Below are 27,091 nucleotides of genomic sequence, written 5' to 3'. Positions count from 1 at the left end.
CTTCTCATGGATCCAAGACAAAGAGTAAAATAAATACAAATTTTTAATTAATTAATTTTAAATATATGCCCCTTGAATAACAACCAATTTCACCACTGATTATTCACAAAGAAAATAAAGAAAAAAAAAATCTATGATTCTCTCCCTGTTGTTGGGAATACTTTATTTTTAACAAGAGATGAGAAAGAATAAAAATATGTGTACATAAACAAGACATTTATTTGCTCTTTTTGTTCTCACAGTCTCTTGCTGCTTTTAGGCCCTTCATAGTAGCACAGCCCTGCTCTTTAGGAATTTGTTGATTGGTGTGAAAATTTCTGTTTGGAACGAAATGTGAGCATGACTAAGGAGATGATAGTAACCTTTTCTAAAAAGCATAGGCAGATGGCTTTGGCAGCCACTAGTGCCATTCATGAAAAGCCTATTGAAATTGTTTTTGTACCCGGGTACAATTTTTGTGTGACAATATGTGTGATGACAACATTTATAGGATTCATTGAGGAGGAGCCCAAACTCAATGGCCAAGTGATGCTGACTTAGTTATGGTCATTGCTATTGGCACAGCTCATAAAAACTTATTGTATTTTATATGTGCAATAAGCAGAAATTCCTTTATGACATATAGGGAAAAAAGTGGAGATATGGTCACAAAGCACACCAATCAATCAGTCAAATCTGACGCAAGATGCAACCCATAGCAACACGTTATGATGGCAGATAAAAGTGAAGAAATGAGAAATCATTACAAAAGTGTGCTTAAAATACATGGAACTGGCTGCATTGAAAAACCTAGGCAGCTGACTTTGCACAGCATTTACACATGAAGGCACTACACAAAACTAATTTCACACTTGCTTCATAGGCAGCATAACAGTTTAATGATCTATAGCAAAATAGAACTAGCTTTGGTGACAACTAAATGAATATTTAATTACTGTAGAATTGATTTAATACTGAATAACATCTATAAAAAAAGCAAAAAGTTGTCCAGAAACATACATACAAACTGACTACCAAACACAACTTTCAGATACTATCTTTACTTTTTTAGGTTAACCATGTAGCAAATCAGCTTAAAAGGGAAATGAATATAAATAATTGCAATTAATTATGATTACTTACAATTATTTATATCATCTGCCAGTAGTAACTGTACCAGAATTACATTGCCATCAACAAATGTATTAATTCAGAGAACATTTTGTGTAAGTTCATATCAATTAAATGTACGATACTTGCACTGCCTCGTTGATGATGGTCCAGATGCAGTTTTGGAAGAAAGTCTTGATTGTTCCAACGGTTTCAGACTTGCAATCATGTCCTTCTGGGTTTGTAGAATGATGAAAGACGTTCTGACTTTGGTGATTGGAAGTTTCTTCCAAGGTAGAAGGTGAAAAGATCTAACAGAGAAATCTGCTGAGATCCTAGGACATTTGGTTGAATAGAAAGTCAAGGCTGCAAGGCCTTGCACAAGAACTTAAGTTAATCAAACTCAAATTATCATCTTCTCAGTGTCCACAAGAACACTAGCTGGGGCTGTTTCCAGGCCCATCAGGCATGTTGTGCCAAGTCCAGAAGAATGAGATGTGGAAGAGAGCAAAAAAATAGAAGACTGAGACGGGTCACTGGAGCAAGACCTTTTGAACTATGTGGAGGTCACACCTCTTGGGTGTTGAAGAGCCAAAATGTAAACTTTTGGAGGGACAGTTTTAAGGCTCTTTGTCTCTAAGCATGGTCAACATTAGATAATGTGAAGGGGAATTTAGATCAAACATGGCTAAAACATGGCTTGTAGAGATCAAACATGGCAGAGTTGCTCTGTCCACATACCTTTAAGCAATAAAATAGCATTATCAGATGGGTTGTCATGGAACCAGAGGTCTGTTCTGCCTTTCTGAGATGTTAGCTGCATTTAGGGGTAAGGGTCCCAAGACCCTCATAGTTATACTTTTAGTGGCCATTTTTGTTGGGAGAAAGGGGCATGAAAGATTATTTGTTAAATGTAACTACAAATGCTTCAACTACCACAGAATAGAATACACAGGACTGTGGGATATCAGATATCAGGAATATCATGCTGCTTTTAAAAATCAACCAGATGCAGCTTTTGTGTGCTTGAACTTCCTCGTGATGATGAGCATGATCCTTGTGATCCAAAGATATCTCAGGTATGGAATGAAATAAAAGGGATAAAAAAATAATGGAATGCATTGTTTTATCTTCCATTGCTTTATCAAACAAACATGGCTGAGCAGCTAATGCTATAATCAGTGCATCGATTTCTGAAAAATTGACTGTCTGAACTGGAGCAATCATGCATTTTAAAGAGACAAATCTCCATGTGAGGGAGCCATGGAACCTGCTGTTCCAGAATGATGCGGCCTTCACTGCCGTCCACCCTGTGTAGAGGTGACAGCACACTAAATCATCAGCACCTTGCCTGACACTGCTCTTTCTAGCATGGCAGTTTGTCTGCTTACTCAGCAAAAACATCCTACTTCAAACACCCACTCTAGTTCTACTTTATTTCCAATCAACTTCGCCTAATGGAAGTTATTGAAGATGAAACTGCAGCACTAGTCTCAGAGGAGCATGAAGGTTCTACCAGCCGCTACTTCTGGCTGAAGACATCATCTGTTTATCTAGTGTTTCAAGTTTGCTTCTTATTCTGGGACTAGGCATCCTTGCCTTCCAGTAGTAGTTAATTGAGTAATTGAAATCCAATTTGGCTTCACTGGGTCATTGCTTACCACAATTGGGTTGTCATGGCTGTTAGAAAAATACCCATTTGTTCCTCAGTTGAGCATAAAATGAAGAATGAAAACATGCAGATTATTAACTGTTAATGGATTTTGTTGTAAAGTTGAAATAAATAAACAAACAAGTAAACAAATTGACACCTGAACACATTTGTTTGTGCAAGATTTATCACTTGGATTGATATTTAATTTTTGAAAGACATTTAGACAAGTTTCAGTGTAGCTTAAGTATCCAAATTATGGGGATGCTGAATAATGCTCACCCTGCTGTTCAAAATACAAAGTGAATTAGAATATATATTAGTAAGATCCAAAATGACAAATATATATCAAAGTATCCTGAATGATGTAACATGCTAAACTCAGAATCTTTGAAACCATATAATGTGCACACTGCACTGTGTTTAATATGGATGTAATCTGGTCATAATGCATTCATCATGTTTCTAATGTCATATGACCTTCATGTGACAGTTGCTTCATTTCACAGGTATTTACAAATGCACTTTTTTGATTTGGAAAAAAAAAACAGTAGTCCTATTATATGCAAGTATGGTCTGTACAATCTTGAACATTTCCGTTTTTATGTTCAACAGAAGAGAGTGGCCCATCAGGAAAAATAGTAGACAATGTCAGCAGTTTAAATATGACATGATGGTGAGTAAATGATGATGATAGAATTTTATTACTTTATGAATTATTCCTTTCATTTACCTTGTCAAAGTCACTATTTTCCTTGTAACTATTATCTGAAATGATAACGGTGCTGTCTCTTTGAACTCTTTGAAGTAACAAAATGTTCAGAGACCACCAACATTTTTTCTCTCTTTTTTGCCTTAAGCAGGTAACTACTTACCTTACAGATATACTGACTTCAGTATGATCATACTGTCCCACAGGAACACACTCCACTAACCCCTCTGTGGATGATGCCATTATGCTTGATGCAATCAATGTTTAAACAGAAGCCATTATTATCCCAAAAGGCTCTAATGTGGTATGAGCCTATCCTTTTTAATCAGAATGGAAAGACTTTTCTCTGTATTTAAAATTCAGCTTGAAAAACAATATTGGACACGGTTAATTATCCCTGGCCCTGCTCGTTTGCTCCTGGGGAGGGAACGGCTGTCAGTGATGGATGTTAGGGAATGGAGGGGCAGCCTAGAGAGTTGGTGCTCAAAATGCTAGTGCCCCACTGGAAATAATGCTGGACAATGGTATTAGAACAACTAAACTTTTTCATGCTGTTCATCTGTATAACAAAAAGTCTGCAAACTACTTTATCTCCATTTAACACTTGAAGGATAGAATCAAATCTATAGATGCAGAGAGGCAGTAAGTACTGCAAAACTGCATACTTTGCAGTCTAACCTGTGATCAGGTGGTGCTCAAAATTGATAGACCCAATTAAACCATAAACCCCCATGAAATCTATCCATATAATTTATTAAAAAGCAATAATAATTTGCTCTGAAAAGCCTTAGGTGTTTAGCTGAGGTTAATTATGCAGTCAGCTGTTGGGCTGTGAGGATTTTATAGCTCGATCCCACGCTCCACAAACAAGAAGACAGAGTTATTTCTTTTAATCCCCTCATACTTCCACACTGAACCGATGCTCAGCTATTTAGGTTTTCAAAAAGCGGTGTGAGTTTGCCTTTGTCAGCACTCGGAGGTTGAATTTTGGCTTTTCACCCGACAGCATCTTCTTTATACATAAGCCAGCTGCTAGTGATCTGCCTTATTGCTTTTTATTGAACACTTAAAGTTTGTTGTTTTGGGTTGGGGAAAAAGTTTTGCTCTTGTCAAGAATATGATGATGGCGGAGAAAAGAATAAAAATTAGTGAATGCACCCTTACTCCTTCAAAGTGCCTGACTTCTGACAAGCGGTTTTAAATGTATAGTCATAAAAAAAAGGAAAAATCTTTATGCTCATTTTGCCGCAGTGTCCAACTTTTCAGGTGGCAAGATTAGACATGTCAGGCAGGTGACTGATAGCGGATAGTACAACAATGTCTTTTATCAGCAGCATATCCAATGGCAATATAAATGGCATATTCTCCTCACAAGACAAATGATCCCATTTGCCAGTCCAACATCCATCTCACATTTATGCCAAGGTGACTGGCATATAAATGTCCTAGGAGAATCTAACAGACAAAACTAGCATGAGATGTCAATTTACTAATTGAATCAATTTTTACAACAACTCGCCTCAAAAACTTTCCCTCAACAGTGAAACTGTTCACCTGTTTTGTATTCACCTCAGAGTTCTGTATATATGCTAATTTAACAGCACTGGGACATTAAAAGTCTGTGAGGTAGTGTTAGCTGGAACTAGCCTCATTAGCATTCGACCTGGGAATGAGGGGACGTCTCTCAGTGTAAATGACAACACAGTGCATCTTGTAAAACCAGAAACCAAGATTAAAAGACTTTTAAGACAGGACACTTCCCACAGTTTTATCCCTCTCGTGCTGATGTTAATCATTGTTAATCACCAGGATTTGTTTCTCATCAAATAAGTCCTTGCTGGTGCAGTAGGACAGCATCTCTGATTAGACAGGGAGAGCACAATGCGGTGAACAATGCAGATCTCTTGAGAGCGGTTAATGTGGAGTTTAATGTCTAAATGGTGTCTGGGACATTGTACTATATGAGGTCAAGGGCATTAGAGAGGTGATTCATTTTGTAAATGAATAAAATGAAGGAGGAGTTATAGTTATTGAACAGGAATATGGCACAGGGTTTAACCTGTCACATTCATCAGGACACTTTTTTTCTACTTCTTCTTTATTTCCCTTTTAGGTTAAATTATGCTGTCTTGAGGGTTGCTAATACAGGGCATGTCTGGGCTGGATTATGTACATACATAAACATAATTTATGGTGAGGATGGAGGAGACATGGGTGTTTTTTTTCTCCATTTTAATAGATGATTTTGGCCCATGACTTTATTTATGCAAGGCTCATGAATAGTCCTATAATCAAATTGGGATTAAAATCACATAATGCATCTAATAATTAAAGCGGTAACGTCTTGGTCTTTGTCTTGAAACCAACAAGGTAGTGACTAAAAAGGCAGGTCATAGATTTGGCATATTCTCTATGTTAAAATTATGTCTGTAAAGGTAAACAGCTGGGAAATAAATTGCATTTATATTAGATCTGTGTGGAAGCAGCAATAAAAGTTTGAATAAATAAATCAATAAACCCACTGCTCTCTTGTCTCCTCTGAGGCTCTGTTAGCATATTTTGCTCAAACTTTCGCCATGGCATTTGAGCTAGTACACCATTGTTGCTTGTGAGATAAGAATGACAGCACTCTCAGTGGAAACTTACAGATTAAGGAATAGTAATATTATAAAGAGATCTCTTCAAGGCTTACTAAAACAAAGTTACTGAGTTAATCTTTTCAACGTTTCCTTGGTTAATACTGAAAACCTGGAAAATTTTGATTTTCATGTCACCTTTAAGCTTTAAAGTTCTGTATAATTAAGGTTGTGGCAATTTAGGTGACAAGTGGATTGCCGCTGCTGTCACCACCGTCGAACAAGGAGAGCATGGTTTCAACCAGCTCCTATAGGCCCATTTTTGATTATCCGACATTTGGCTCCGCCCAATTTTTACAGTGTATAGTTACAGCTGAGCATCTCTGAGAAAACACATTTTCTTGTTTAGTTGATTAATTAATCTTTTTTTGTTTACAAATCAGTTGAATCAGCGATTCAGTAAATAATTGGCTTCATGCCCGAATGCTTAAGCCAATTTGAACAAAAATGACTAAATTAATGATTCAGTGACTAATGTGTTAATTTAGCTGAATTTGTCATAAAACATTGTTTTACTGATGAAAACAATATAATAACTAAATAAAAATTCGGTTTCACCTTTTCCATCCCGTTTGCTGCAGGGCACCATCACCAGTAGCACCCCCCTTAAGGACAGTCCCGTATGTACAGTATATTAATTAATAAATGCATTTATTTGAGCACAGAGCCCTTGCATGTATCAAATACAGAGGAAGTATATCATATTCTTAAGCACAAGTTCTGTCTACTCTCTAAATTGACATTTGCAATGCTCTCTCTAGCAGCTATTACAATCAACATCTATTGTGTTTGCATGGCACAGTATTAAAATGCTAACAAATGTGACCCCACTCTTAATATTTATCCACTGATGTATATCAGGCAAGCTTAGTATATTTAAAAGGTTCAATCAAGGTTGATTTGAACCTATGATTCCTCTCACTTAAAACTTAAACTTATGTTACTTCTACTAGATCAATGAGTCATCCTTAACTTTTAATCATTGATTCATGATTCATCAATGGCCTAATTAATGAACATTTCTTGACAACAACTGTCAGCCATGTCTGCTGTCAACCCTTCAGTTGTATGAGCCACTACGTAAACACAAATGTTTGTGTCTTTTTTAAAGGAAATTAGTTAAATTGTTGTTCATATGCGTGGTGCAGGTCCTATATTTTTTAAAGAGTATAATCAACAAATTAACCGACACAAAGCTATAATTTTGTGGACATGTACCATAGTATCAAAATATTTAAGATACTTAGAGTTTACAGTGTCAGCACTTCCCACAGGATTTTGTGATACTTGTGGGGGCAGATGACATCACATATTCATTTTCCTATTTATGATGTCACTGTGTTAAGTTTGAGCTCTGACGAGTTTTGGCACTTCAGAACTACATAAAACAGTAAATACGGCTCATTAATACAAGTTTCCCAGGAATCACTCTCACTGTAGTCTTTAAATCTTGATTTATAATCGACTTTGTCTGATAAAATCAATATATCTAACTTACACTAAAAAAGTTTACCTATTCTTCCCTTTTTGTACAATTCCTGGTGTATTATGACAATACAGTGGAAATTATAACATTTGTAACTAGTTTGGCATCAAAATAATAAATGTATTATGAGACTATAGAAAAAATTATTAAATGAGTATTTGTGAATGGTATTCATCATTGCTCTGCAGTGGTTTAGCTATTGTTTTGGAATCTTGATTAAGTTCAAGCCATTATGAAATATAAACCATCTATTCTACACTTCTGAAAGTGTGCTGAAGACTATAATTTGACCAATTACTGTGTGGAAAGCTAACTGAAGTATTATTCATACTCTATTTGAACAAATCTAAGTAATCAACTGTGTTATACAATTCAGTTAATTCAGTGCCACAAACATGAATAATATCCCAAGAAATGATGCTTATATGTGGAAAGTGTGTTATCATTTTTTAAGTAATTAGATAACAAATAATGATGGAGAAAAAAAAGGAAATACATTAATGAACTACCTAAGCCATATCAAATCACTTTCAAGTCATGTCTGTTCACTTTGTGATCATATCTGCAAGGCCTTTGGACAAGCTAAGCATATATAATCCTGCAATCTCAAAAACTTAAATCAGCAACAACAACTGACATTTACTCTCCAAATAAATGATGTTAAATCAATGGGCTACTGAGGTTTTACAATAGCAAAAGACTCCAGAATTCATAAATATGCACTATTTTGGTATGTCTTTGGCCATATCTGAGACCAGAATATTATAAAAAAAATGTTTCCTTTCATTGTTCATAGAGCACTGCCAAATATACTGACATTTATGGTAAAACTAAAAATATACTTTTAAAATATACTTTTATTTCTATTGAGAGTTCTAAGTAATGTGTTTAAATATATGTGCAAATGCACATTTGTATTAATGGAGTTGTAATATAGTAACTTGAACTTAAATACGATATAATCAGGGCTTGACATTAACACCTGCCAATCCACCAAATGGTCACAGTCACTCCCACTACCCACTCTGGCAGGTTGAATTGATATACAACAACAGAACTCGACATTAATGCTTGTTTGAGGCTCAAGTAGACTTTTTGCATTGGCAAGTGAAAGGACAGAATTTTACTTGCCATACCGGACAACTTATCTGATTAAAACATCTTACCGCATCAAAATTTTGATGCAAATGTATCTGATTTTATTACATTTAGTGCATGTAAACGACAATTAATAGTATAATGGGTAACAATGCGGCAATGCTCCGTAGCTTCTATGTGAATGAATCTTGTGGAGAAACCAAAACAAATGAATGCAACTGCAAACAGAGAAAAAATAAACATGTACATTTCACGGATATGCAGCAAACAGAGCAACATTTTTTTATTATTGAATGATTTGCGTTTTTTTTTTTCAATCATTTAACCAACGAATCAGTAGTTCATTCATAAAGACAGGCACTTGCTTCATTCTTAAATGAATCTGTCATTTGAATGAAACATTTGGAAGCTTTGAAAATGTTGCCACCTACTGACAGTTTAGTTTCATAGTCGCTTTCATAGATCTTTTTTCCAGCATTTTATGTGTATATTAAAACAAAAGAGCTCCCAACATTATGCTGTTATATATTCGCATGCAGTTTAAATGCATTCATGCTATATTTCAACTATATTGAACTGCCATAAAAGCATCTGAATGCTGCTCCAGTCACTTCTGTTTCTTCTGCAATGGGTAAATTGATTTTGTAGATACTGATTTCATATTTTTGGTAACAGCCCTATATTATTTTACTATATTAAGTGAAGATATTAATAAAATGAAAGATTATGCATGCATTTAATATGGTAAGGGGAAACAACGAGGTGATTTTTAAAGAGCAAAACCTGTAAGAAGTTCATTAAGCTGGATTAACACTCAAATTTACTTCAGAAACTCTTTTTGGCTTAGCCAAAGCACCCTGTCTGATACCCATCAGCTCTTATCTTTTATTTTTTGAAATATCTCAATGCGCATTCAAGCAATCAAGAGCAGAAGGCAAGTAATACAAAAGCACTTAAAACACCTGAAAGGTATCTCTCTCTCTCATGCCTCTGGAGTAACAAATCCTTCCCACTGAGTATCATCCATCATGCTTGATAACTCATGCCACTCAATCCGTCTCCCCGTGCAATAGCAGCAGCGGGACGGCCCCTACGTCTATGAGCAGCAGGCGCAGAGAATAGAACTAAAAGAGGAGAAATCCTAGAAAAATGAGAATTGATGGGACACCTATAACAGGCCAGGCCCACACATACACACCAACACACAGGAGTGCAGGAGGAAATATGACAACTCTAAAGTCAGAAGAGCCTCTAAAAAGAGAGTGAGTTTTTAGGCTGCAGTCACCAGGGAAAAGAAACAATACTCTCCACTAAAAACATGACTGAAAACATTGTGGCTTATAGCTAGGATATAGTGGCTATTAAATTAATCGAAAACAAGGAGGAGAATAAAAGTTCTGCGTGGTTCCTCACTTGCAAATGTTCCTTGTTTAGTCACTTGGTCACGTAAATACATTCCATTAGAGACAGGAGAGACAGTATTCTGAGCACAGCATTACTCATTCATTGCTTAGTTTTGTTATTTTTTGGAAACTTAAGTTTTTTTACTGTCTTGCTTTGTATTGCTTCTGTATTTTTCTATTTGTTACAGAACTCTCTAACTAAAATTAACATAAGAGGCAGTGACAATGCTGCAAAATGAAAGATATATATATAATATATAATATATAATATATATAACTTGCTACTACTGTGCTGCATGAAACTACAACTCCACAAAACTCTTTTCTCAATTATTGACTCGTGGGGCTTTTGAGGTTTGCTTACTTTCAGTAAAATCAACATTTATTCATAAAATAATAATGAAGTCTAATTTACTGAGGACCTGAAAGGAAGTGTGAGAAGCCATTTCTGGGAAAAGTCTTTCATTACAAGATTTTAAATTAGCAAATATGCCCTATCACAACTCTATCACACAGCCTTGAACGCCTTGAAGTCTTAGAATGCTGTACAGGAATACATTAACACACTGGTCTGCTACTTCTGCCTTGATCTTTTTTTTAAGGAACAGAACAGTTTGTCAAAGGCAGTCACAGAGAAAGACCTATTTCCACAGTTACATCCTTACAGTGCATGGGCTAGTTAAAAGAGGATTGAAACTTCAAAATGCCGTAACTTTCCAAAATTCAGATATCAGATGCTGTGTTCAAGCAGTAGGAGCTATAAATATTTCAATACAAGGCTAACAGATGCCTGAAACTACGAGAACTAAGAGTTCTAAAATAGAAATGTAAAAAGTGCTAAAAATAGAAAGCCTTTGGAGATATCTACAGATCAAATACCTTTTCAAAATGCGGATATTATGTGCTAAACTAAAAAAAAAAAAAAAAAAACCTGAGATGAAAAAGAGACTTTTTGGAACTTTGGCATATTGATATTTCAATATCAAATTGCGTTTTTTTTTTTATAAGCATCTATAAGCATCCCTTTTGTCAGCTGAAGAGTGCAACATTTTCTTGAAACTTGAGAGCAAGATGGATTAATGTCCTATGAAATGACTGCTGCTTAAACATTGACTGTGATTTTGCCAAGAGGATGTGTTTCTGGATCAAGACATTTTGTCAGTCACGAAACAGTCATGACTTAGGGTTTAGGGTAAGTAGAATAAGTTGACATACTCGCATACTTGTGTGATAGCCAGTATGTTGCAGACCCATCAAAATAAGGTGTTAAAAGATATTAAGCACATAGTCTACTAATACTCTATTAGTTGTCATGAAGTTACTTACTGTATGTAAATAAAGTGTTACCAGTTGATTCAGAACTATGTACTGCTTGTAGAATTCATGGTGTGTGCAGTATCTGTTTGATGTGGGGAGCAAAGCAAATGAAGACGCTGCATGGATAGAGAGAGATTTTGCAAAACTAAAAGAAAGATCTCAACACTTAAGGTCTCAGAGACAGTTTTGTCAGCAGTGTGTCCAGGCACCCGGGAGGCGTTCTGTCCGTGGCTCACTACTCTTCTTTTTAACAACTCTCAATTGGTCAGCACAGCCTCTGCAGATGATGCAGTGCCACAAATTGCACCTCTTGTGTGCAACACAAGTCATTTGAGTATTTCCTATCAACCACTTTCTTTGGAATGACAGGGAACAACAAAACAGACAAAACATGAGGCCTAACAGCCAGAACGAGCTCACACTGTTTGATTTGCACAAATAGGCAAGTTCTAGCAACAATCATGCATCAAGTCCCAACACTAAAATCAGAAAGCTGTGATTGGTTGAAAGGAATTATGAGGTAAATTTTAACATGTTGTTTGCAGAGATGGCAATAGCAGAATTTACTTTGAGATTGAATTGTAAAATATACTGATTAGAAATAACTCACTAAGCATTCAGTATCAGTAAGCATTAAATATTTCTTGTGCTAATTAAAGTGTCATGCCATTAGATTAGCATGCATGTCATTTGTTAAGCCACAGAAAAGTACAGTGATCAGGATGGGACATGTTCGGTTTCACTTTTTGTTGTGGCCACAAGATATTATTAAATGTTACATAAAGTACATAAAAAAGGCCTACAAGAAAATATTTTTAGCCATCCCACAGTCGTGTAATTCCATTAACTGATCGTCTTTTTCATGTTACAATTGTACATTATTATTATTTTTATTGGCCTATTATTATTAGTTATTTTTATATTCACATGTTCCAGATCCTACTGTATATATATATAGATCAAGGTCTGCTGCATCATATTGCTTTCTAGTCAGTGGCAGACCCCTTCACAGCTGACAAAAGGTAGTAATGTTTGGTAATCACGGGCACTCTATGCCTAGTTGTCACAGTTGTGTTCAGTTTTTCCTGCCAAATGATCTCGCATCCTTTTCCAGTGAAATGACAAAATCAGCTACAAACAAGAAAACTTGAACTTCTGACTTCTTACACTTAGGCCAAGGATTATTTTTTGAGATGCAAAAGCTCATCCACTGCTAGGGGTTTTCACATTATGAAATGAAGCAATGTAAACTAACTTTGTTGCATAAATCCTTATTCTGCATAATCCTAGATAAGAATTATCTAGAACTGTTCCCTATTCAACATGTTGCTGTAATGCCAAGAGCTCAGAAACAATGGAAAGTGGGATCCGAACAGTTCTGATCTCAAATTGGAAGAACAAAGAACACTAGAAAAAGCACTAAATGACAAGTAGCCAAGCTACAAAGCTACAAACCATCTACAAACTAAAACTACAAATGTACGAATACATTACATTCACCTGCATTAATGGAAGCTTAATGTACACGTATCAGTGGAAACTATGTGCTGCTAAAAGAAACTTTCTTTTTGGCTAAACACAATGAAAACATGGTATATATTTACATATACTAAACATTTATGCGTGCATTTCTCACACCATGACCGTGTGTATTAAAACTAGCTTTGCAAGCTTTGTATGCCACTTACTGAGCATTTCAAGTGCAAGAAATGTGCAAGAATAAATCTAGTGTGTTTTTAGAATTTTTTAGAAATGTTGCCACATCCAGGCTTGCTTTTTTAAAGGTCTGCTATCATTGACAGTGAATGCATTTCTATCTGCATATCCATGGAATTCAAGGCACATTGCACTTCATAGTAAGAGTACTAAAATGCAACTCTATATTAAGAAAAATCTTCTATTGGTCTTACAAGATCAAAATGACGGAAAAGTAGAGCCATTTTTTCACACCTAGTGATAATGTAAAGTGTCATCCCCCATCAAAGAAACCCACACAATATATTACACAGTAGAAGACAAGGGTACTATAAATTTAGATTCAGAATAACCTGTGATCAGTGTTTCAGATGCTGAGCTGATAATAAGCCCCTTCACTTAGTCACTGAGCTCAGTGAACTTTGAATTATTTGTCCTGAAATAGCATGTTATGCTGTTGTGGGATAAACTGAAGAAATGAGTTATCAGCTGGAGAGCCAAACAGGAAAAATCTCAAGTGGCATCTGTGTGATGATGGCTGAGAAGCACAACCTGTCACGGATGACAGGAGAACATGACAACAGACTCAACCGTAGTACACTCACAAAAAACACACACTCACACTCCGGTAAAACACACACAAAAACTCAAAGCTGAAACTTACAATATCATGTACAATTTTATGCATTATCCTTTGAAACTTAAACTGAATTTAGAACATAACCATGTTGGGGTTAAAACTTGTAAGTACTGATGCTTTCTACTCAGTTCACTAAGAAGTTAACTTACTTGTCAGGTAATTTTAGGGTTTTTGTTCTGTTCATCCATCCATCCACACTTACACATTCCCTAAGCTCATTCTTTACTTGATTCTTTTCTTGTTTCCAAGAATTCCCGTTAGATTTGCGAAACGGCGAAACCATCCGAATTGCGAAGTCTAATCTGTAATACGTTCATCTTTACAGTTAAAAGGATGCAACATCAAAGGCTAATCAAGCTGATACTCATTTCAAATAAAAATCACATTTCCCATGAGCAGAGGAGATTACAGGGAGCTGACCATTGTCTTATGGCATATCCATATGCATGAGAAAGCCATGCTCTTGCTCTTGGCAGTAACGGGCATCCCGCCAGCATGAGTGACTGATTCCAGTTCAGATCCCACAGAGCTTGTTAAGGCCAATGTGTGATGTTAACGGATGTGTGTGACCTCAGATCAGTGGAGGAGTGTGCTTAAGATGCTGGGATAATGACAGTAAAGGTGTGCAGGCCTGTCAGGTCATTTGTACAGCCATTATGGAGGGTTGCAACAAAAGTGACAGGTTTTGTAGGCCATAATGAGACAGTTTTTTAGTGTCCTCTAGGCAGAGGCAAAATTTAATACAGCAGGAAATTACAGTAATGTTATCCCACACACACCATTTGGAAAATCCAGGATTAATCTTTAGCTAAATCATGAATAGGCTCAGATCTGTCACAAACATCTGGGTGAATTGGCTTTGACAAATTTGTTTATGACTCCCTTAATGGAAACTGTACATGAACGTGCAAAGGCAATTATGTTGTCATATGTAGGGGTGTGACTCTTGGTAGTCAACAAATAGATTAGATTCATGATTCATAGGTTTTTGATCAATAATGCATTGAGAAAAATTTTACACCGTTTACATGAAAACTAGTTGATAAACACCAGAGGCGTTAACACATACCTGATTGATGAAGACCTGTGCTCCGCGAGGGCTCAAGAGCAAGATAGCTCTTCTGAGAGTGTCCCTGTAGCGATTGAGCTCCTCTGTGCGCATGGAGGTGAACAAACTGGAAAACACGCCACTGATGTTCCTATCCACTCGCTGCAGAGACACATCCAAACCCTGTCTTGATGTCTGGTCCAGAAAGACTTGCAGTCCACGGATATCTGCAAGGAAAAGTTATGTAGAAATTAAAATCAGTATTGTTACTATCACAGGCCTGTCAAAATGAGTTATATCTGGCTATATATGCTGTCATTTAAAATGGTTACATTTTACATTACATATAGCTGACTCCTGACAAATATTATAAAGGACAACCACTCCATAAATGCAGTTATGCCATACAATTTTAGATATCGAGGCCAGAAAATTGTCTTGTATTTACACTAAATTGAAAATTTACAAAATTTAACATCTAATTGTTGTTTACACTTAGTGTAAATAGCATCTATTGCTATTTGCACTTAGTGTAAATAGCCTTTATTGCTATGCAAATAGCCTCTGACCTACTTCTTTCCTAATTGAATCAGCAGTTTAAATGAATCGACTCATTTTATCGAGACATTTACCACCTGCTGTTAGTTTTAGTTTCTTCTTTAGAGTTTCATTTCATTTAACAAAAAATAAAATAAATGTAAATTAAATAAAATAAATACATAATATAAATTATTAAAGGGATGGTTCACCATACATAAATAAATAAATTTACTCTCCCTCGCGTTGTTTCAAATCTGAATGATGTACTTTCTACTGCACCACATAAAAGAAAATATTTTGAATACTGTTGGTCACTAAGCTGTTTGGGTCACTAGTGACTTTCATTGCATGAACAAAAAAATACATATAATCGTTTATGTTCTAAAACTTATGTAACACAATAAAGGGTTTAATTTAAAATGAACCAAAATATGAAGCCATCTTGAAGAAATGACACTTACAAAAATCAATCTTCATATTGATGGCAGACCTCAAAGAAGATTTACTGTATAATAGGGAACCAATTAAAACGCTATTCCGTTCTGCTGTAAATCTGCTAGTTTCAGGAAGCATTTGAATGCTCTGTGCCTGGCTATTGTGCCTCACCCTGGGAATCAAATTGCCCATCACACCCTCTCAGCAGCAACTAATTGACAGAAAGCAAAGCTTTTATGGGGGTAAATGAATAGAACCTCGCACAGAATCTGCAGCAAGCCACAAAGATTTCTGCTAAACTGAAACACCTGTCATTCACTCACACTTCTGTTCCTTGTGTGTTCATGTATTTAATATTTTGCTAATTTGCTAATTTCAGCTACAGATAAGAGCGTAGTACTTTCAACTCTGTTTAAAGCGTTTGAATGTTTAAATTCATTCCGCATCATTTTGGGGATGTTTTTATCAAAAGATTCAAAGCCTGGTTTACATACCGTACAAAGCCTACTACATGAATACCAAGTCACTGATACCAAGTTTCAGACACCAAGTTCATTCCAAGTTTCACATTAAAGGGTTACTCCACCCCAAAATGAAAATTTTGTCATTATCGAAAACCAAAAAACAACAACAACAAAAAAAAAAAAAAGCATTGAAAGTGTCTCTGGTCTCTCTGCAGTTTGTCTGCTGTACAAACTGATGGGTTTTCTAGTGAGGCTTTCATTACATTGCATGCACATATTTGTGCACGGTGAAGGGGGATGGATTTGACAGGCGAGAGAGCGCTGTCTGCTTCAGCTCATAACTTTAGTACCAGCTGTTGAAATCCCAGTGAAATTTAGCAAAGACACTTGTGGGAAAATTATAACGAGCAGGATAATCAAAGAACTGAACCACAGAACAAATCCCAGCAAACATGGTCTCCAAGGGATCATTCTCAGAGGAGAATAAGTCAAATGACATCCTCACTCCATTCCCTCTCTGTTCTTTTTTCCCCTTATACAATATTTAAAGAAAAAAACTTCATAGCAATTTCCCCCCCTGCAATGTTGACAACAGCCTCCACTAGTGTTTTTCTGAGGGCAGTGTGAGTCATCATGGGTAATACCACAGTACACACACACACACACACACACACACACACACACACACATGCAAGCATGCACACAGAGTTTGCCCTCAGCATAGAAAAAAAAGGCTGTAGGATAGAAAGTGACGAAATAGGAACAAACATAAAGATGCACACAAAGAGCAGTCTATAGAGATACACTTCTCTATGGAGTTACAGTATATTTGTGCCACAATTCTGAAAAAATCATTAATTGTATGACATAAAACAGTATTTTCCATTGTTTTGTAAAAAAGAAAACATTTTGGCAATAATTAAATAAATAAATAAATAAAATAATAATGAATCTGCAAATGTAGGATGTAGTTTAATATCATTTATGAAATTTCTTGCAGAGCCAATTTGATTATACCAAAAACATTAAGTCAGCAACCAAATTTAAATTTTAAATTGAAGTAGGAGGAATTCATTTATTTATTTACTTACAGTGATTTGTTATATATTTTTTTACAGTTTTGCAAACTATGTATAATAATTAGTGATTAGTGAAGAAAAAAGTTAACATTTATTGTGAATAAATATGCAGAAATCTGGACTCGAGAGCATGAAATTTTAGCAATTAAAACATATATATGATTCCCAGTTTAGCAGCCTCTGTATTCGGTATTGTTGTAAGGATCAGAGTTATGTTTTCCTACCATAATCTATATAATAACATATTTACATGGTCTTTGTCTTTCCATAGACTCAACAAAAACAACAAACAAAACAACAAAAACTGATTCAATCAATCTTCATTTTATTGATCTATATTAATACTTAAATTACAAGATTGTTGTAAAGTGTTGAACGTAATGAATGTAACACTATATTTATAGTAAAGAAAATCTTACATGTAGTAATAAAACTAAAATCTAAAGTAGAGCATCGTACTCTATGTCGGAGATGTCTTAACTATTTAACGCATTCTTTAATAAATCTTTCATGTAAACCCTCGATGCTCTTCAGGTCTTGATTCGGCCACAACCTGTACAGACATTGAATGAGCTGGATTCAACAAAAACACTGCCCATTGGCTGGCGACGTGGGAACAGCAACCTGGAATGTAACCCAAAACTCCTGACATGCGCCTTAAATGCAACTGATCTGCTATTGGTGAGAATGTCATACAATGGGATCCAACTGGTTGAGGAAGGACTATGGTGCTAGCAACTGCAAGGTCATAGGTCAATTCCCAAAGAAACACACATACTGAAAAACATACATCCTAAAAGCACTGCAAGTCACTTTGGATAAAAGAATCTGCCAAATAAATAGGTAACACATTACTGTGAGCATTCAAAGGCTAAGATACCCCGAACGTGTCTGTGTTTTGTGTCGTCTGCTGCCAGAGGATCTAGTGTGTGGGGAATTGTGGACAGGCGGGAAACTCAGTAAAGTTTAGTAGCATAGCAAAACACAATGGCTAGCGGGTAAGAAGAGAAGATGAATCCAAAAAGGGAGGCGTTCAGTTTTCACTCTAGGGATGCCACGGGTTTGACTGCTGGAGGCCGTTTTATCCTGCGACTTTCAGGTTTTATAAATGAGCAACACATCACATCACAAAAAAACGCAAAGACCTCATTTTCAATAAAGAGATTTTGTCTTCATATACTTTTGGTTTGTTTTATCTGGTGCAGAAAATTATTTACTGTTGCAATGTAGTGACTATGCTGTTATTATCTAAAAAAAATAATAATAATAATAACAATAATAATAATACATTAAAAAACGAGGCATGTTTGGGCAGCATATTGTGTTCATGTATTAAAATTTCCTTCTGCCCTCACCCAAATGACTATTCAATTATACATTTATTTTTTTAACCCAATATGCTTTTGTGTATCAAAAGGTGTTTGTTCTGTTCAAGGTAATAATTGAGCACACTTCAGAAGTGACATTTTCCTTGAAGCACTAATGACAGTTTTTCACAGTCTACTATTGAAAATATTTACCGGCATTACTTGCACACTATTATACTGTAATAGTTGTACCGAGAGCTTAAATTTAGCTTAAATGATGTCAGCCGAGAAAATTAAGCTTCATCTCATAAGTGGCTGTACTAAAGCAAGTTAGTTTAAATTGCAAAAACATGCAGTCCTATGCCGGACAAGCTGTCAAGACCATCTGGATGAGAGAGAGTAGTGTGAGGGACACATGTAGTCTCGCTGTGATGTCATCTGTCTGTCTGTGATGCCAGTAGAATAGACAGTCTTGTGCTTGCATGGCCATAACAACATCTGCCACTCCACAATGAATGCGTAAAAAATCTTGTTGATTTAAATCTTTCAGACATTTGATGAGGAAACTGATTGTGGTTCAAGTATTATTAATGTTTATATCAATATGCAAAAACAGTCTGAAGATACGGCAACTGACCTCATCTCAGGGGGAAGAGTGGGTTATAGTGTTCCATCCACTTATATTCAAAGAGAAGTGTGGGAAAGCAAGAATGCAGACATAAAATCTATATGTTTCATCATTTGCTACTTATTTTGTGATCTCTGACTTGCAAATGCATACAATGAAAAGGCTTGTGATCAATAGAAAATCTGAATGTCACAGATTTGACCTCTTGACTAGATATAGAGAATAGCACTTGACGGTTTGCAGTGTTGTGGGAAAGGGGAATCTATATATATTTTTTTTTACATATTATATGATTTGTCAAATATTTTTTAAAAGGTTTATAGTAAGTAATGTATGACTGTAAATAAAAAGATGGACTGATCATGCTATCAATAAAGAAATTGTCAACTGCTATAGAGTGCATCATTGTATGCTATTGTTTATCATTATACAGTTTTGCATTAATTAGTTAAATATTTGGATAAAGGTTATGCTCATTGAATTAGATTGCTGCCATTTGTAGAGTATATAGTGCATTCTTTTTATTCTGCAGGAACCTACAGGAACCTACACCGTCTGGCTGACATGTAAAGCATGTACAGGCCAAGGGCAAAGGCCATATGTAATAACATCACAGGCAGGAAAAAAGTGCCTCTAACCTCTACATTTTTGCATACTTATTTTTGTACTGTTCCTTGCATAATACTGTGACCTTAAAACAACTTTACCATAGTACATGATTTGTAAACAAATGTATTTTTTGACGTTTGCAGCACAAAACCAGCTCCATATGGTCTTTTGAATATAGTAAACTTACTTTGTAGCTCACCTGGTAGCTCATAGTAATAATAATAATAATAAAAAAAAGCTTAAATACTAAAATTGCATGGTTGCTTTCAAAAAAAGTATTTTTCGCCATTTTTTCTTTTGTTAACATTTAGATGTTTAGTGTGTTTTAAGGTCCTCGCACACGGAGTCTGACACGAGTCTTTTTTTTTTTTAGAATTTTTTTTCCCTATATGTCATCCTTTCTTGTCAAAATGCTTACTACAGATGAGAAAACAGAAAATCAAACCTGATCCTTTTTTTTATGACAGATGAAAGTTTCCGATAAAGTGTGTCATAGTCATTGTGCAATGACCTATAATGTAGGCAGTAGACTAAACACTTACGTGATTGTGCATTAAGCTTTTAGAGTCACTCACCAGAAATTTCTAAATTGATGCAATAGTACAACAACCAACATTAATAAAACATTGACAAATTCAAGTTCATCCATTTTGGATAAAACTGTAAAAAAACTTTCCTCGAAAGTGTTGTGAAATGTGCAAGAAGCAACATAATATCATTTTGCAAGAATGTCGCCACAGGCTTGTTTTTTTCCAATGAGCCTGCATTGCATAATAGGATTAGTAGGGTTTATGTGCCCAAGCTTTGTATATTCTCATTGTTTCCGTGCATCTAGGTGACAATAAATTCTTTATTGCCTGAGGAAACTTTAATGATCCCTGTGGCTGTCTCTCTGGGAAAGACCCATCTAAGAGCGGACGATCCACAGCTGTATCCTCCACAGGAGGCTCTGAGCTGGGGCTTCTGTGCCCATCTTGCACTTTGCACTTTAGCGACGTCACTTCTGAGGAGACAGCGGTGGCTGTCTGTTGAAATCTATTTCTGTTCTCTCTGTTGTCTCAGGCTTCTGCGGTGCCCTTTAAAGCTGAACAATGACGTACCGTTGGCACCTTGTTTCATTACGCCATGGCCCTGCAGATATTTCCTGTTTAAGATGCAGTGCAGTGTTGACTCACTCTGAGGAAAAGAGCCTCTCCTCACTCAGGTCTCAGCTGCCCTTTTCTTCAACGCCAGCAGGATCCTATAGTTTAGATAATCCCAGCTTTGAACACACATGCTGAGCTGTTCCCATCTGACAGAATAGACGTGGCTTTGTCTAATCCCTAAGCATGTTTCAAACGAACAAAAAAAAAACCTTAATGTAACTTTATAAAAAGGTACACTACAGAGGATGAATTATTTAGGTAAAACATAAAATCCACAGAAGAGCAGTGCTAAAGTCTAACTAAAAAACTTTCTCTGTAAATAAGTTGAAATGGCATGTCTTAGCCAGGTTGATATCGATAAAGAGCCCAGAATTCTTTAAAAAACGTAAGTCAAGAACGGGGCAGAAGCCGTTCATTTCCCAAACTGCTTGTCCTATGTAGGTTTACAGGGATGTTGGAGCCTATCCCAGCATTTTGGGACATAGACAGAGAAACATCCAGGACCGGGAAGCCAACCCTGCTCCTGCAGAGCTAACATTCTGCAGACTTAAATTCAAGCCCTGCTCCAGCACACTTGGCTGTTGCTTTCAGTTAATCCAGAACACCTTAATTAGCAGGTTCAGCTGTTTTAAACTCTAGCTTTGCCTGAAAAGTGAAATATAGATATACAAAGGCATGCTGTCCCCTAAGATACCTGATTGATTTTCAAAAGCAAGATATTAAGATTCTCAAGATGCAACCAAACTCCGACCATGACCAAAATCATATGTCGCCTATCCACCTTTTCCTGACATATAAATGGGCGCCATTTGAAAATTCTGTGGGTATAGCTTCAGGTCTCATCAACGTCTAGCTATTTTTGGCTATACAAAGTTAAGTACTAGCTGTACTCGAGTTAAGTACTACCTGAAAGCACACTTTGTGTAAATGTATGTCTTCAAACAATTTTTCAACATTTGATCACATTTTTAACAAGGAATTATTTGACAAATTACTAGTCTATCACCGGACCAAGACACATTCATTGAAGACAATATAACCAACAGAAACCCATGGCAACTTAAAAAATATAACATAAAAAGGCCTCCTGGCTCAGCTAGGTCTCGAAGTGGGAACTTTGCTACTCACTGAGCCAACTGAGCACTGCTTGCTAATGCAAGACAAGATCAATGTTGCTAGGTAGTTGATTACTGGTCCAAGTTAAAAATAAAAAGCCCTCTAAGCTCTCAATTCAATTCTGACCCTCAAGCTTGAAGCTCCAACCCTAGTCAAGCATGCCTGAACAGGCAAATCAGCATCTTTGAAATTACTAAAAAGTTACATCCAGGTGAGTTTGATCAAGGTTGCAACTAATCTCTGCAGGAAAGTAGATTGCGGGAGCCAGAGCTGAGAACCCCTGATCTATGATATTCTGGATCTATGATATTCAAGCCCCTCTACCCCCTTTCCTTTAATATAAGTCTGTGGAATTTCTTCCAGCTGTTTTATCAACCACTGGGCAAAAATCTGTAATAAAAAACTGCATGGCATGGTAACACACATAGACATCAATAACATCATTACCCAGGATGTGATTAGATGTCTACAGCTAATTATTCAGTTGAGGCACAGAGTTTGATTGGGAGGCAGGTTACGTTACAAAGCTTGCAATCATGGTGAAGGCACCAGCGAATGCTATTAGCAGTGGCTCATTAGGGGAGCTTCTCGCATTCAGGGTTCTGTGGGCATTGGAGAGGAGGAGGATGAATCTGTGAACCTACTTCAGTCTCTTCACCCTTCTAACAATGTGTCATGAATCCCCTAGCATTCATGTGACACTAAAATAAATAGAGACATACAGCCTCTCTTTTAACAGAAGGCCACAAAAGTGAATTCCCCTCATATTTGGCATTCTCGTTGGAATAAAATGGTCACTTCAAAACATGTGTGGAAACAAGGAAGTATACAATTGTATGAGTTGTCATTCATTTCAATTGCATTTGCTTGGCTGGTGCATGCTTCCTCTTGAAGAAATTCAGCTCTAGGAAGTAATGGCAATGTTGAATGATCAATGACATCACACTTCCACAATATAGTATGTGAGGATGCTCTAAAGAGCCCTAAAGTACAAAAATGAAAATAAAATACTACTACAACCACTTCTACTGATAAATGCAAAGAAAAAAATCTGCTACATAAAACAATCACTTTTAATATTTATTTTTTTATAATAAATGAATAATAAATATTTAAATGCCCGATAATGACACTTGCAAACAGTTATAAATAAACAAACAAATAAATAAATAAATAAAAATACAATACAATACTACACATAGTTCTACTACTGAATAAAGTCTGTTCTATGCCATTTTATGTAACATTATTGACCATTTTTGTTGGTCTTTTGTTTTGTTTTTTTGTTTTTTTCATTAATAATGCCATCATTAAAGGATCTCCAGCATAATTTCACTAGTAATTTTTATCTTTATCTTAAGCCATGCATGAACCGGGAGTTTGCGAGCAATTTTAAATCTGTATTGTGACTATTTCTGAAGGAAACAGAATATTGAATGAGGAAAATAGAGGGATTGTGTTTTTTTCTTCTACTGCAAACTGATTAAATGTAGTAAAGATGTCATGCTCATGCCTTTTAAAGGGGAGCATTTTTGTATTGTGGATTGACTCGCATTGAGGAAATTGTTTGCTATAAAAATAGCAATGTGCACTACCAAAATAAAAATAATATATATTTTTTTGAAGCGGACTTTAACACTTCTTTACACTAAAGGTGCTGTAAGTTTTTAACTATACTAAAACATAAACATACCTTAAGAAACATACTAAAAATATATCTGAAAAACAATGCTACAGTTAGTTATTCTCCTTTAAAAATGTGCAATGACCTGAATGTCGACCTCTGTTTTGGTTTGTTAAACCCCCCCACTGCCAGTTTACCTAATTGCATTTCGGCAGCATGAGTTGACAGTTGGCGGAAAAACACCACGCATTTAATTTCTTTTATCATCAAGTGCACTCATTCCTGTTTGCGCCGTAAATCTGGCAATCTGCATGTTCGTCTGAGGAGGAGCGACCAGGTGAAAAACCCTTTTCCAAAATTTTGAATTTGGACTGCAATACTTATTTCACCATATGTATAAAGTACCGTGTAAAGAAACCATTCCCTGTCTTTGCTTATCTATTATCAATTCCTCTCCAGCTGTTTCAAAACATTAGCAGAGGCAGAGATGACATTTCTTCACTTGCTATGCATTTTGCAGATACTTGTCACAATTTGAGATTGTGAACTGTGCAGAAATTGTCTTCAGTCAGTAATTGGGGCTAAAGTGTTATGATAGCATGATATGCTTTTAAAGGACGTTTTGCTTATTTGTAAGAGAAGTCAGCGAGCACAGTTTCTGCACATCTTTCAATACTTTTAATTTAGAATTCCATTAAACCTAAAAGAAAAGAAAAGAAAAAGCCATCTTTTAATGATATACTGACTTCATGAAAAACAAAAAGGCCTGTACATGGGCCATTCTTTACATTAATCATCAGATGTACTTCTGTGTAAAATTAATGAATGAAGGATTTTTTAAACTATATCGCAGTTCAGTTTTAACCTTTAAGCTCTTTTATTGGATAAACAACAGGAAGTTTTTGGGAGATTGGAAAGAAAAGAAAAGCAAATGTCACGAGCAGCATTCAAACACAGGTGTGGTTCTGGCTGTCACGCAATCAGAGAGTACAATAGTTCCATCCCCATGCTCAACAGGAAGCTCTTTTCTTTTCTATTCTATTCCTTTTTGTACCTTATCTGTATGTTACGTGTGTATTTTAGGCTGTGACTTTTGCTAAATTGTCATTCCTGCCCTTTCGTAACAGTGTGGGCCCTGCTTTTCTGACAAGTAAAAGCTTTCTTCTTGGTCCTACAGATCTTTTCTTCTGTAGTTACATTTAAATTTCACAATGATTGTGAAAGGAAGGCAGTATCTAGTTATTCGTATTCTACTTTTCAAACAATTCTTGAAGCTTCCCCTGCATGGCCATTTTGGATGTTTTTCATAAATAAAAAAGGCATCAAAAGTATGCTGGAAGAATCAGGAAGATACCAACCCAAAAAGTCTGCCAATGCCTCCTTGACTACTTCACTCAGAAGCAGTCAATCACAGATGTCAATCATGATTGCACACTGTTTTTTATAGCATCAAATTCAAAATCAAAACTTTTTTAGTAGAAAAACAAACACTTACAAATACATAACGAGTGATAAGGGTGACCTAAATTAAAACAAACTGTTGTAAAAAGAGATATATTTTTGTTTGATTCACATACATAAAGAGGGTTTGTGCAGCCAGCCACCAGGGGGTGTTTTTTTTAGGATGTCTGAAACTGGTCTCATATTACAAGAGTTGCATAATCCTTACAGATTATGAAATCTGGTTGCAACACATACATAAGGTGAAACTTCACAGATTTTCTTCCCTCAAATCTTAAACATGCGCAAATAACAAATGAAAACTTCACGCATGACAGACTACAAGATGTCAAGAGATATACAAGAAAGACTCACATATTCTTATGCAACAGATCGCCACTGATGTTTCAGCAACTAATGTTTACATATGTAAGCTAGCAGCTTTGTTCACTCACACGGTGCATTCAAAACTCAAAAGGCAATTTCATTTATTGTACGTTTTCGACACATTACATTTCATAGTACCTCCACTATCCAATGGACCCAGTACAGCAGCTTGTCAGCATCTGATCATCATCCTGATTTAAAATGTTGAATATCAAAGCACAACAAGAAAAAAAATAAAATAAAAAAAGCTGTGCAATTTTCAAAAATTATTACATTGCTTTCTTTCACATTTTGACTCTTTCAGAGTAAACATCTGATATGTTGAACATGAATCTGACATATCTATCTATCTATCTATCTATCTATCTATCTATCTATCTATCTATCTATCTATCTATCTATCTATCTGTCTATCTATCTATCTAAATGCATTAATTCCAATTAAAATAGAGTGTGATGTTAACATGTTACTAAGAATATGTTGGTTAAAGCAGACAATTTTCTAGCTATATAAGATCTCTTAAGTATACATAATATGTCCCACACTATTTTCCTATCTGGTTTGTCTGCCTGATAGATAGCATGGTAAGGGACATAATTGTGTCATGTTCACAATTAGCTCTCATTTTTGATATTAAGAAAAAAATTGAAACAGATAAAATGACATAAGCAACTGTTGTATAAGATAAGCAAACATGAAAAATGTAATGTGAGCTAAAGACAAAGAACTGCAGAACTCTTTTCCCTTGAGGATATCTTCAGCAGCTGGGATATTTTTCAAGATGAACATTGCAGCATATAGTGGCCTACTGTCTGCGTGACTGGATTATTTCCAGACTGTAACCCCTTTAGTTTTCCATGCTGAGCTAAATGCATAATGGACATACTGGGATTGCACCCTGTTGTCTGACTGCATAATCTTTAATATGTATTGCTAGTTTTGTTTTTAAATATAACTAACTACAACTTAAGTCTTGCACATCACTGGAACACATACAGTATTGTTACCGGGGAAGAACGTCTCGTTTACTTGTGCAACCCTGAATGAGGGAATGGAGACGTGGGGTCCTACTGGGGAAACCCAATCACCTCTGATCTTTGGAGAAAAGGCAATAAAAATTGGCGAATATTACTTGTATGCCAAGCCACTGCCCCATACATGCTGGTATATAAGATGGTGGCATGCATCCTCTCATTCAGGTTTGTGCCAAGAGCCGAAACAACCCGATCATTCAGCACAGTTCAAGTTTGTGGCAAGATGGTAACCAAGATGGTAACCAATGGTAACCCATTCAGTCAGTCACTATGACATTACATCATTGATTGACATCATGGGGTCCCTATGGAAAATGCCACAACCAGGACTGTGTTACGCTCGATGACAGGCGAGCATGTCAAAACAAATGAGACTCAATATGTAATCATCACCATGTCCTGAGAGCCAGACTTGCTGGCCCTGCAGGGGAGCCAAATATTTTTGAAGGGGGCAGAGCAAAATTACATAACCATGTGGATATAGAATAAAATAACAAAGGGTAACAT

General features: G+C 36.0%; 1 protein-coding gene across 1 annotated transcript in view; it reads right to left on the bottom strand.

The window, feature by feature from the left end:
• The window catches only part of LOC122355776 (glutamate receptor ionotropic, delta-1-like), a 125,800-nt gene that overhangs the window by 46,712 nt on the left and 51,997 nt on the right, over positions 1 to 27,091 (bottom strand). The window contains exon 3 of the mRNA XM_043254334.1: positions 14,797 to 15,002. Coding sequence (XP_043110269.1) covers positions 14,797 to 15,002 — 206 coding nt within the window. The remainder of the gene's footprint in view (positions 1 to 14,796; positions 15,003 to 27,091) is intronic.

Source organism: Puntigrus tetrazona, chromosome 12, assembly GCF_018831695.1.
Source record: "Puntigrus tetrazona isolate hp1 chromosome 12, ASM1883169v1, whole genome shotgun sequence".
NCBI lineage: Eukaryota > Metazoa > Chordata > Actinopteri > Cypriniformes > Cyprinidae > Puntigrus > Puntigrus tetrazona.
The sequence above is the reverse complement of the archived record's forward strand: the minus strand, read 5'-3'. Positions and strand labels throughout refer to the sequence as shown.